Source organism: Melospiza georgiana, chromosome 1 (assembly GCF_028018845.1).
Source record: "Melospiza georgiana isolate bMelGeo1 chromosome 1, bMelGeo1.pri, whole genome shotgun sequence".
In the NCBI taxonomy this organism is placed as follows: Eukaryota; Metazoa; Chordata; class Aves; order Passeriformes; family Passerellidae; genus Melospiza; species Melospiza georgiana.
In genome coordinates, this window is record NC_080430.1 from 135,095,556 (window position 1) to 135,108,545 (window position 12,990).

A 12,990-nucleotide genomic window follows, 5' to 3' on the forward strand; every position below is an offset into this window, starting at 1 on the left:
CACTGAAGCCAAGGAAAGTAGAGAAAATGCCTTCTGTGTTTCAGATCCTATTTTTAAGTCTGCTTAACTTCTTATAGATTAAGTAATAAACACAGGCATAAATAAATACATCATTCATAAATACATCCCAGGAGATCCACTGGCAGACAGAGGGAGGCAGGCTGTGTTTCAAGAGCTAAAAATAGAAAGCTGTACTTGCAACGATTCCATTGCCTATGACAGATGACAGCCCAAAGCACACCGATGATGCAGAAGGGACACTCTGATGCCCACTCTCACCAAAGCTTTCATGCCATCTCCGGGCCATTGATCACTGGCTCCTGTGGCAGGAATGCGGCTGCAGCATGAGATGGCACTAATGCAGCACAGCTCTGCAGGGCCAGAGCAGGACTGCCTTGAGCACAGCTCCGCGTGTGCACTGTCGCCACACAGGGAAAGGGAAAGGGACGCTGCCTGGCTCTCTGCAAGGTGCCAGGCAAGCAGTGCTGCTGGGGCAGGAACTGGGCAAAACCCACAGCCCAAAGTGCCACAGGGAGGGCCCCTCCCGACCCCACCGACTCTACTGCCACCCGTGCATTTAGCTCCAGGAATTCCCACCCTTGTAATTCACGCTACACTCAAGCATAACCCAGCCGAGGGGCAGCCACCATCCCACAAGCTGCCGATGTCCCCAGTCACACTGCTGCCAGCACATCTTACTCCTTGAGTCACAGGAGCAGAGGGCATGTGTTCTGCATACACCCAACATTTCAGCACTGGTTTTTTTGTTTGGTTTTTTTTTTTTCCTGGAGCCCATCACAGCCCCTGTTCAATTGCCTGATACAAAGAACAGAGCACGGAGAAGAGGCAAAAAGTGTTCCTACTGACTCAATTCTGCCTCAAAGCAAGTGGTTGTGGAACAAATTCCCTCTTCGCTGTGTCTTACAGAATCACTAGGGTTGGAAGGGATTCCTGGAGATCATCCAGTCCAACCACCCCACCAAGGCAGGGTCACCCAGAGCAGGTCACACAGAAACCAGGTGGGTTTTGAATGTCTCCAGAGAGGGAGACTCCACAACCTCTCTGGGCAGACTCTCCCACTGCACTGCCACCCTCAAAATAAAAAAAGCTCCATTTTAGCTTTGTGCAATATTTTAATACACATAAACACAAGAAGTTATGAGAACTATACAAAAGTGCACAAGGGACATCACTGCTTCATTGCATTTTATATAATTTCTTTCTTTAAAAAAAAAATCCTTGAACTAATTTACTATCTAAATAATAAATTATTAGATTAATTAATTTGCTGCTTAAATAAATTATGACAGGTCTGCACTCCTTCTGGCTGCCATCCACCTCCAACCCCTTTCTGGGGCTGCCTGCAGCCCACACAACTGGACAGGAGAGCAGAGACTGGTGCAGAGTTAGTGAAGGGGACAAGGACAAGCACTAAGAGCCACATCTAACCACTGTTTTCAACAACAAATATGTTCCTCCCTTTCAGAATATTGTACACAATTTACTGCAGACCACTAGACAGCTTCCCCCCTGTTCATGTGAGTATTCCTGCTGGCAACTAATCTTAATTAATCTTGCAAAAAAATACACCAAAAAATACCCTTTTCCTTAAAAGAAATAGCAGTTGAAGAAACTGAATTACAGATAAAAGCAAGAAAGCTACTGAAACGCACTCAAAGTAAATAGTGTTATTCTGCAGAGAAAAATGTAATCTGACAAAAGTTAGAAGCTAAATTGTGAGAAGACCCCCGAAGTTCAACAGGATTTTCAAATACAGTTTTTCAGAAGAGCACAAGTTTAACTGCTAAATGCAAAGGATAAATTCAGTTCAGAAAAATCTTAATTTCATATGGAGTGAAGCACTGTCTGCCTGAATACAATCAGTTGTTTTAGAATTCATATTACAATAGGATCCTAAAATTTAAACGGGTAAGCTTATACTAGGAAATAAGTGAACATTTGAGTATAAAATAAAACTGACCCCAACAAGATTTGCCACAAATAAACCAATTTATTACTTTTTGGCAAGTCCCATACAGCATAAGCAAGGATCTTTCACTCACTATATTAAATTATTTAACTTTATACAAACTGTAAACATCTTCAACATGACAAACTCTTGGTACAGGTGTTCCCCAATTCTGGCATCTTTTCTATCTGAATTAATCAAACAAAACTGAAACCCAAATAAACCAAAAAACTGTGTATCTATAAAATGCAGCATGTATATCACATCAATTCTAAGCAATGCAGAGAAGAGTACTTTTCATTATTTTTAGTGAAATTTTTAATGGCATTATGAATAGAAACATTTTTTCCATGCTGTTGTATCCTATTTTTTCTTTGAAATTAAAACCATCATTTTATACAATCAAGGTAGTAAACTAAATTTTACAGTAAGCCAGCTGGTTTGGTACATAAACCAGCTATATTTATTACACTATAACAGATAAATAAGAATGTAAAAACTCCTGATCTGGTTAATACTTTGTTTTCCTGGCAGGCACCAGCCTAAAGAACTGCTGTCCAAAAACTCTTGCTGTAATTATCTGGTATTTTTTACTCCCTCTCTCTCAAAGTGCTTTAATCCAGACATAATCTCATCCATAAAGTGATCACTTATCTCCCTCTTAAGTAAGAGCAGACTTTTCTAAGTTCCAGGAATGTAAGTCTGCAGGCTAGCTTTACTGAAGAACTACAAGATACACACTGTTAGGTCATAATCCTCAAACCAGGGCAAAGGTGTTTAATCTTTTCATGAACCACTTTTCTCCAAACCAACTCAGCAGCAGTAAAATACAATACTTTTATTGACTAAGGCTTTTTAAAAATTAAAATCACTTGTTAAAAAACATTTGCATTAAAATTTTGGTTTCAGTGTGCTCCTCATTTTGAAGTCACATTTACAGACAACAATCTACATTTCTAATGTAAAAAGTCAAGCCATATTAAAACCTTTCAAGTCTCTGTGCATCATAAGAAGCAATTAAAATAAACTTAACTCTTTTCCAGATCACCTTTGGTTACTGATAAAACCCAAGGTGATTATTTCTACAGCTTGTGTGCAACCAGCTGTTTTAAGCATTATAAAACATCACACTTTAGATGACAAAGTGCTTAGATCAGCAGATCCAGAAATTGTAAGTTCAGATGAGTTTCAGTACCTCAAGTGAGGACACTGAGGAGCTCTATAAGATTTCGGACTCACCAAAATGCACAGCTGAAGGACTATGGAGAATGAACAGTGCAGTTAACTTGCACTGACAGTGCAGTCATGTACTGTCATAAATAACAATGCACAAGAGTTGGATTCCTACTGCCAACTCAAAAAACCCCCTACACAGACCCTTGGTAAACATCTTACATGGACGTCTTTAAAAAGATCGTGCAATTCCTTCAGCCAAGCCAAGATATTCTGCTGCTGGATTTACCTCCTCATCTTCTCTGCCCAAATAAAGAAGGGAATCAATACTACATTGTTGAAATTAGATCCTAATAGGACTACAGAAACACTGCAGATAATATTCCATAAGCAAAATACAATCAGTTCTTTCAAATGCCTGAACTCTTCCATTAGCATGAAAATCTGACAGAAATAATGGAACAGGGACCTTCAGATAACCTAAAGTTTTCAGCAGAAATGCAGATCAACCAAAACGAATTTTTACCACTTGATATTTTCTCTGCAGTATCAGGAGGAAGCTCTATTGAAAAAAACCTGATCTACACAGCCACCATTTTACAGAAGATCTTCTAAACATAATTAATACCAATAAGTTCAAAATATTGTTGTGTGGTCTTGGTTTGGTTTTGTTACAAATCAGGAGCCATGTCTGATTTATAGTCAAACCTTGCAGGGTCTTGTATTTTGTATGTTTGTTTTTTTTTTTTTTAATTTCTAATCCATGCCATTTACTTTCCAGTCTTACTGGGAATTTCCTGGAGCCCAACACATCACGATGCAACTGTTATCCATGTGAATGTTCAACTTCTGTATGCTAGCTGCTGCTCTCTGTAGCAGTGTCTGTTAGAACTTTCACAGAATTGTAATGTTCTCCTAATCCATAGGCATGCCTCATATACCTAAAAAAAAAGTTACAGAAATAGTGTTCAGTTCAACAAAAAGTATACATCATGCCAAACAGTAACAGCACTGGAAGACAAAGGAAATAAAGCCAAGTTTTAGCAACAACAATATATAGGATCATTACACAGAAGAGTATTAATAAAGACAAGTTTTAATTCTGGTGACTTCTAGGCACAGTTTGACAAATACTCTGAAGAAGGAAAAAAGTTTTCTCCATCTTGTATCAATGTCATTATTATTTTGTAAGTATTTACCAGGTAAAATGACCTTGCAGCATTCTCTAAATCAGTGACTTATATACATCAGACACTGTCTAATTACAATTTCTCCAAATAAGTGTGTCAATCACAAACAATTTCTGATCTGCACAACCATTACTCAAGCAGTGTTTCAACATCAGATGTGTAACAGAAAACAAAAGAGCAGATGAGAATCAAAGCTGAGCCCTGTCACAGAAATAAGTGCACTAAATTTAAGTGATAAAATTGCATACTTACACAAGTGTTATTGGTTTGCCTGAATACTCTTCACCAACAACAATGGGAGGAGAATCCATCTGCACTACTTCAATAGGTGTTTGTAAAATGTGTGACAAAGCCCTTAGCTTTAAGGCAAAAACAATTTAGTAATAGGATTAAAGACAATGTAGGTAGGAGACAGGAAGACTAGGCATTTCCTTTTAGCAGGCAGTTCAAGCATAACATTAGAAATATTTTCAGAAATTATGCTTTATTAAAATAAGCAAAATTATTTTAACTTTTAAAACTTTAACTGGAAACAGATTGCCTCAATCATTGCTTAGAGAATACACTGGGCTAGTTTCATTAATTTGCTAAATTTTCTCTCATAAAAAATAAGACTAACTAAAATAAATATGTATTTTTTGAAGCTCGAGTTCTCGTTTACATGACAGCAACCTAACAATACACGCCACTCATTGTGTCAGTCTTTCTAATGATATTTATACCAAATTAATTCACTAACTTGCTTTTTTAAGGTGTATTCACCCACTTCAGAATTTCACAAATAAAAATTATCAACACAATACTTACTTCCAGCTGACCTCCCCATGCAGCTGTATTTGCTATATCATCACAGTATTTCTCAAATTCCTCTGCAGGAAAAGACAACATTTAGTACTTGTCTTGGTTAAGAACAAGCAACTGTGGAAAAACACTGATTGTGCAAACTAGAGGCAGAAAAGTACAAACACATTATAAAGGAAAATACATATGTTCACTGAAGAAAAGCAGAGAAAAACAGTTGTCAAAAAATACCCCCGACTCATTCTGTTTTGAGAAGAAATTTCAGACTGAAGAGAGGGATAAAAAAGAGTAAAAAAAGAAATACAGCTAATACTTTAATTTTTTTATTCAGAGAACAACAGGTAACAACACACATGAAATTGCACACAGTTTCCTTCATGTCAAGTTTCAGAGGATGTTTAGAAACTTTAGAAAAGAATGTGACAGTGAGTAGCATATCTAGTTCTTAAATTAGCCAGGTGTCAGATATGTTTTAAAAATCTTGCAACTGCATGTAGGAAAACAGTTGGCTAGGGTTTATTTAAATTCCCAGATTAGCTGCCTTGTTTTCAACCTCTGAATAGTTGCTCTGTAAATAGCTAATCTTTTCAGATCATGTTCTACAGATACCAAGTTTAAAGTTTGTAAATTACAAACCCTCAAGCTTTTGAACCTTACAGATTTTAAAAAATAAGAATCTTCAGATTTTCTGAAGACTGCTCGGAATGACTTTTCATTCATTTCCTTTATAACAGAAAAGCACAATTCCTTGTTGCTGTGCAGAATTTATTCAGTATTCTCCTGGGTCACATTTAACCTGTGACATTAATCTCTGTCAACATGGGAAAGACAGCATCCAGTGACCACATGAAATCCACAGCAATGCCTATTAAACAAATGTAGCATTAAGTTAATGAAACTTATGCAGTCATTTCTGTGGTGTTCAAGGCACAATGAATAAATCATATATTGCTCAAATAAGAGGTACATAAACTCTGTTTTGACTCAGCCTACACTGTTACTTCACACTAAGACTAAATTAAAAAATATAAAGAGCTTATTTGTAAAAGATGGTCCCTAACTACTTTGCAGCCAAAAAAAAAAGAATAAGAAAATGCATCTATTCAAACTATTATAAAATAGTTTTGAATGAATTTCACACCCATTTTTAACAGCTTTCTTGTGTACATTGAAAATACCAATATAAAACGTGACAAGAAAATAATTGCAACCTGCTAGACAAGCTGTTTATAATAACAAAATCACATCCAAGAATGAGTTCAGACCATCTAGTAACCAGCAAGTTCTGTTTTGTTCTGGTTTTTTTTCCAATGGGAAATAATATTTCCTAGATTAATTTAAAAATATATACTTAATTAGAGATCCAGGTGTACCAAGTTTCATAGCAGATCATAATGCTGTGTTCCACGGAACACAATAAAGTAACAAAGTTACAAAAACCATAAAAGTCCCAACTAAGCTGTAACTGAGATTTATCAGAAACAGTTATAATTGTTTTTAAAATCTTACCTCTGCTATACATATCTCCAGTATTAGGGTTTGTAAGAAAAGGCAAGAAGTCATCACAGTGACTTTGCATATACTTTGCTGTTTGGCTCCTCAGAGTTGCAACAGTCCAGGAATTTTGGTGATCCTTGAGCTGATCTTCAATAGCTCTGTACATGCAATGGCCATCTGAAGGGATTTGTTTAATCTCTAAGTGTCTTGCTGCCAATAGGCAGGCAAGTTTCTGACTTTCAAGATGTCTAGCACCAGTTAAATTTTGTATCTCAGCTTCAGCTATTCTTTCTTCTCTTTCTTTCTCCAAAGCAGCTTTTTTCTCCTTAGATTAAAAACACACAAAAATTACATCAAAGGTTAAAATTTAGAATATGCCCATATGGTTCTTGGCTTAGGGCTTGCTTCTAGCTCTTCCAATGCTTTCTCAGTACATTCCTATCTATAAAATATTTGTCTGAATCAGTACCACCTGATTCAGACTGATCTTGGAGACCTCCTAAACCCAAACTTCACCAAATGCTAAGTGACCAATATATCCCAACTGCCTCCACAGTTAACCATACCCAAAATTATATGACAAGAGAAATCTTAATTAAATCAACAGGCAAAATAACACTTTACAACACTTACATAAAGTCTATTAATCATAGTGCTTTCTTCAGGATCAACTATTTCAACACTCAAGTATGAGAACTCTTAATTAAACATCAGAAAATATTGCTCTTTCATAACAAGTGTGAGATCTACCAGTTAAGTATACGACTGCATGGAGCTCATGCCATGAAACTGAAACTCCCTCAGGACAGGTACTCTACATGATAAAAGACTGCTCCCAACCTAAGGATGGATAAGAATGCATGCAGAGAATATTAGCAGGGATGTAATAATACAAAAAAAAAAATTACTTTCCTAGAATGTTTCCTAAGTTCACACTGATGTAACATGGGAACAAGAACCAAAATAAATAAGCAAATAAACAAGGAAGCAGTACGAAGAATCATCTGTCCATTTTCATGCTTAAAATTCACCACAAATCAGGACCAGACAGGTTTAGGCAATAAGAATATGGGAAAACTAGACCAGAGTTCCTGGTTTGCCTAGACATGGTACCATGAATTATAAACATCCTTTTAACATGTTCATAGTGATCATTTAACAGGGGATGAAATATGCAATACAGCAGTGTTCCCCTGGCCATGACCCAATATTCAGGCAGGTACAACAAGAATGCTAATCCATCACAACATGTGATGTTTAACCAGATCTAAGCCTAACAGAACAGGACACTAGGCAGTGTTTCTTAACAACTTGATATTTTACAGAATTTCTGCAGTATTGATGTTCTTTCGTTAAATGTGCAAAGTACCACTAGTTGCTTAATTTCCACACAGTATTTTAATTCAATTACTTTACTTCTTTGATAATACTTTTAGTGCAAGTCTTTTAAAAATAATTTGCTTTACATAATTTTTTTTCTTACGGCTCCCATTTCCTGACCTATTCTGATACCCGGCTCATGGCTGAAGGTAGAAAAGTACAATTATTTACAAAATCCTTACATATCTCTAGGCAGCAGTTTAACAGATTCTCAAGGCATCCAGTAGGTACAGCATCAATACAGAATTACCCAGGTAATGTCCCCAGTAAAAACGTTTACCTTTGGCTATTACAGTTAAGTTTAGGGGAAGATAATCAATCAGTTATTTGCATATGTTTAACATGAAGCCATACCCGCCTCTTCTGTGCTTTTGATATTCGATGATGCTGAGTCTGCTGCTCTACTCCTTCAAGCTCTATATTTGCAACCCCATCAGCTATGGAATCTGTCTAAAAGGAAAAAAAAAGTTAAATGTTCTTATTAGTATAAACAATAACAAAGATATGCATCTTCTGAAACAATTTTAAGTTTTCTTCCAGGGTATTTTTATGAAGTTTAACCACAAAGATCCATGTATAGCATAGAAGCCATCAAAGTATTTCACATCCCAAACTACTGTCTTGCATTTTGTTACTTTTCTGCAGTCCCAACAGAGTTATGTGCATCTCAAATTTAAGCTGTAAGTTCTCTAACACACTGGTGAACACTGCTTACTGGCTGAAAGGAAAAGCTTTCCTCACCACACCAGCCTATGAGGTATCCAAAGAGCCATTAGCAAGTTCTGTGAAAATTAAAGCAGAAGTGTCCATCCTCTCTATCAAAGCATAACCAGGAGTTGAAAAAGAGAGTTGAAACTTCTCAAGAAAATGACAAACCTAACTCAGTGAATGTATGAGCTATACAAAAAGATCAGTCACACTGCTGATAAAATTGAAAGATAAAACACACTGGATGAGTCAAACACCTGCTGAAGGTTCCAATACTTGACTAGTCCACATAAGATAACCAGAGAGGCAATACAACAGTACCTTAAAAACATAATTCTCTAACATAACTGACTTACCCATGTAGCCTTAAAAGCAACACAAAATACTACTTGTGGTGGTGCGCCTTTCCCCTTACTCTACGTTTAATTTCTGTTACAGCTTGGCATTTGTATAATGATTTTCCTTGTATGTCTCATCCATGGATTCAGTACCAGAGTAAATCTTGCCACCAAACTTTGTCATGCTTTTGCAAATTTATATTAAACCTGTTTGGAAATATCTTTTACAGGGATTCTTTAAGCAACCAAGCCACTCTCTCAAAAGAGCTCAACAACAAAAATCCCTCACTGTTACATGCCCCTTCTAGCACTGCCCATTTACTGTAACAGCTAAAGCTTTCCTAAAGTTGCAAACAGTTACTAATAGTGTGAAGAATAGGATAACTGCTTTGAAGTATTATTTCACTAGAATTTTTAAAAGTTAAAAAAGCCCTAACACAAATTGTACCTGTACAACTTCAGGTGAAGTTAGGGCACCTACCTTATTCTGTTCAGGTGAAGCTTCCTTCAGCTGCTTCAATTCCTCCTTGTGCTTCTGTTCAAGTTCTGCCTCTAGTTTGGCAACTTCATCCGCCAGCTGTTTTCGTCTCTTCTTATCATTCTTGGGAACAGCATTTTTCATGCCTTGAATTTTTGCTGTTAGAGAAGCAGTGTAATAAAACATTATTTCTTAATATATCTATGATCATTGCAGAAAATGACTGCAATTCATACAGAAAAACTAATTTACAAGCATCAACAAATTAGTACAATAGTTTAGCTGTGAGAATGCTGGTTCTAATCTTCACATTTTCCAAATGGCTATATTTTTTCTTAAAAGATATAAACTGCCTTTTCTTTTTTTTCTTTCTCCGAAGAAGAGAAAAACTCATGCCAGGTTATTAATAAAAATACATATGAACTTCACCAATGCAGCAGACTTTGGCCTGCTGCCTTGAGAAAGATTATGTGGGCATCAAAATATCAAATCACACAGGAAAATGCGTAATTTTTTAATTACTCAGCAGACTAAAATTAAAAACTGAGTTTACCCATCCTTAAGACAAAGTTTCTAAAAGCAAAATAGATATTGAAAAAAAAAATTAACTTGATTAAAGCCCCTAAGTATTTCTAGGCTGTAAGTCAATGCTTCATTTATAAAATCACAGAATACTTTGGTTAGAAATGGTGTTGAATGGATAACTAGTTCTACCTCCTTCTCAAAGTGGGGCTGAATTCAAAGCTGCATCAGGTTATGCCAATTCAGATGCACCTGAAATTAATTCAGGTGACTGTGCAGTCTCCAGGGATGAGCATTCTGCAACCCTTCTGGGAAACTTTTTCCCAAAATTTAATGATTCTTGCTATGAAAATATTTTCCCTTATTTTTCCCATGAAGGTTTTTCTTGTTGCCCTTCAGCCCGAGTCTCTAGTCCATCCTCTATACTTTGATGAGTCTGGCTCCATCCATTACACAGTAGAAACTAGAACCACATTCCCCCATCGTTTTCTCTTCTCATGTGTTCCTAAACGAACACTCCTCCTACCTCTGTCACTTCTGTATTCACTGTTTGAGAGTTACATCGGCAATTATTTAACACCCTGCTTGCTATTCATCACCTGTACGTTTTCTTGTCCTTCATCCTTGACTGACCCAATTGAGCTGAAGATGATGGCAATGATAATGAAACTTTTCAAAGTGAGGCAGGAAGAGGCTTATACTGAAAGATTTATGTTAAGCATTCAGCCCCACAGATGAATAAGCTGAGTATGACAGAAAAGCAACTTTGTTCATTAAAATTAACATAATAGAGGAGAAAGGAATCCAGAACATAAAAGGCACACACAAATACACAGGAGAGAGTATGGGTGGTGAAAAGGGAGGAGGGGATTGTGGAGACAAGTACCATCAACCAGAGAAGGTGTTGGATTTTCAGAGGTTGAGATACACCTTGTGTTAGTTCTCACAAACAGCTTTGGTCTCTGGTAAACACTTATCAATGCACATACCAGGAAGGTATTTTACTAGCAGGCAAACGTACCTACCTCTAAGTCATCTGCCTCTCCCAACTGGGAAGAAAGAGACTCTGCCTTGCAGATACCCCTCCCACCATTTGGTAGCGGAGAACTGCCATTATCACCTTCTCTAGGTGTAAAATCCCTCTGCTCCTCAGCCACTCCCAGTGAAGGTGCCAAGCGCCCCAGCCACCTCTGACAATGCCTGATTCCTAAGCCTCTTCAATTTCAATCAAACCTGAGGGAGGAACAGGCCTCTCAAACCATAAGTTCCTAGAGATGCAGTGACAGTATGCAACCTGAGTCTTTTCCTCTGTGACCCTCTGATAAGAGGTTGCAGATGGGCCTATTTCATTACATACCAAAAAACCAAACACGGAAAAGGCCGTATCAATATACTAGCAACGAGAAAGGCTTAACAAAAATGATATAACAACTATGAAACTCAACAGAATCCATCTATCAGACCTCCTTAATTATACGAATATATTGTAATAGGGTAGGTCAAATGACGCAAAGCGTTACAAGTTTATATTGAAGCGCCGTAAGACCATTCATGATGGATGGACAGGACATGAAAATTCAGTTCAGGTCAACTGCACTTGGAATGAAGAAACATATCAGGCTGGGCAGGAAGAGCCTCTGTGCAGGCTATTCAATCTAAAATGCCTTAAACGACCACACCTTTTTCAACTTGAAATCAAAGTACCAAACCGCGAACATCACGCCAATGGCCCAGCATCAAGTCACGGCTCCCGAGGCCAGGGCACGGCGAGCTCCGCAGGCCGCCCGCCCGCCCAGCGCGGCTCCCGGCAGCGCAGCCCGGCTGCCGCACCGCTGCCGCCCGCACCATTTGCTCCCGCCGTCCTCGTCCCCCTGCGAGGGCACTGCCGGGGCTGCTCCCTCCTTCTCCACAGCCGCCGCCGTTCCTCCGAGCTACCCGCGCTGCCGAGCGGGGCTTCCCGCGAGGGAAGGCGGAGCGGGGACGCCGAGCCCAGCCGGCCCCGCGTGTTCCCGCCGCCGGTCCCCAGCCTGCTCCCCGCCCACCCTGCGCCAGGCATAGCGCTCCTCACCCTGGAGCTCCCGCTTCTCCTTGCGCTGTCGCTTCAGCAGCTGCTGCAGCGGCCCCTCGGGCCCCGGCTCCTCGTCCTCCGAGCCCTCCATCCTCCATGGGCGCCCGCAGCCGGCGGGCGCGGCTGACCGCTGACCCCCGACCCCGGCGGGAGGCGGGAGCTCGCCGCGCTTCCGCCAGCGCCGCCCCGCCCGGCGCCGCCTCCGCCGCGGCGTGAGGGGCTGGAGCGGCCCGCCCTCCGCGCCGGGGCTCGGGGCGCTAGGGGTGCTAGGTTCGGTGTGCTGGGTTCGGCTCCTGGAAGCGAAAGGTGGCCCTTGGTTTGCTCAGGGGCTGTGAGCGTTCCTGTCCGCTGATCTCTGCGGCATACTCGCTGCTGCCGTGATGTCCCCGTAAAGGACTCCCGTGCGCTAGGAAAAAGCCATAGGTTTAGTTCAACCTAGAGGTAGATCCTGTTTTACAGGGAGGTGCGAGGGGAATCAATTAGGGGTTGTACGTAGTTTATCACATTAAGGAAAAACAAATTATTTAACCTGTTCGTTTCTGTGCAAAGTACACAGTGTGCTGCGTGTGCTAGTTTTTCTCATGAAGCTCAAAAACACTAGAATGGCTCACGATTTTCAAGTTGCGGTGCTTGTGTGTCCTCATCATTGTGAATTACTCCTCAGAAAGTGAAACATTTTTTTTACAGTAAAAAGCCAGACTTCGTGTTTGGGGTCAAATCAGTGCCTCAAATTGAGAACTACATATTGTTGTGTAGTGACATGCTTTTCTGTCCGGTGCAGGCACCAACACTGGAACATTCGGTTAATATTGACAAAATATAGCCTATAAAAGTTAATATTTTAATGGTGCTTAAAATTACTCAAA

General features: G+C 39.4%; 1 protein-coding gene across 1 annotated transcript; it reads right to left on the reverse strand.

Moving 5' to 3' along the window:
* Positions 1 to 1,991: 1,991 nt before the first annotated feature.
* Positions 1,992 to 12,253, reverse strand: OTUD6B (OTU deubiquitinase 6B). The gene is made up of 7 exons (XM_058038673.1): positions 12,125 to 12,253; positions 9,538 to 9,692; positions 8,365 to 8,460; positions 6,643 to 6,955; positions 5,140 to 5,201; positions 4,585 to 4,691; positions 1,992 to 4,083 (listed from the first exon to the last, which is right to left on the reverse strand). Exons 1-7 carry the CDS (start codon positions 12,213 to 12,215, stop codon positions 3,999 to 4,001), a joined length of 909 nt encoding a protein of 302 aa, XP_057894656.1. The 5' UTR covers positions 12,216 to 12,253; the 3' UTR covers positions 1,992 to 3,998.
* Between the last annotated feature and the right edge of the window lie 737 nt (positions 12,254 to 12,990).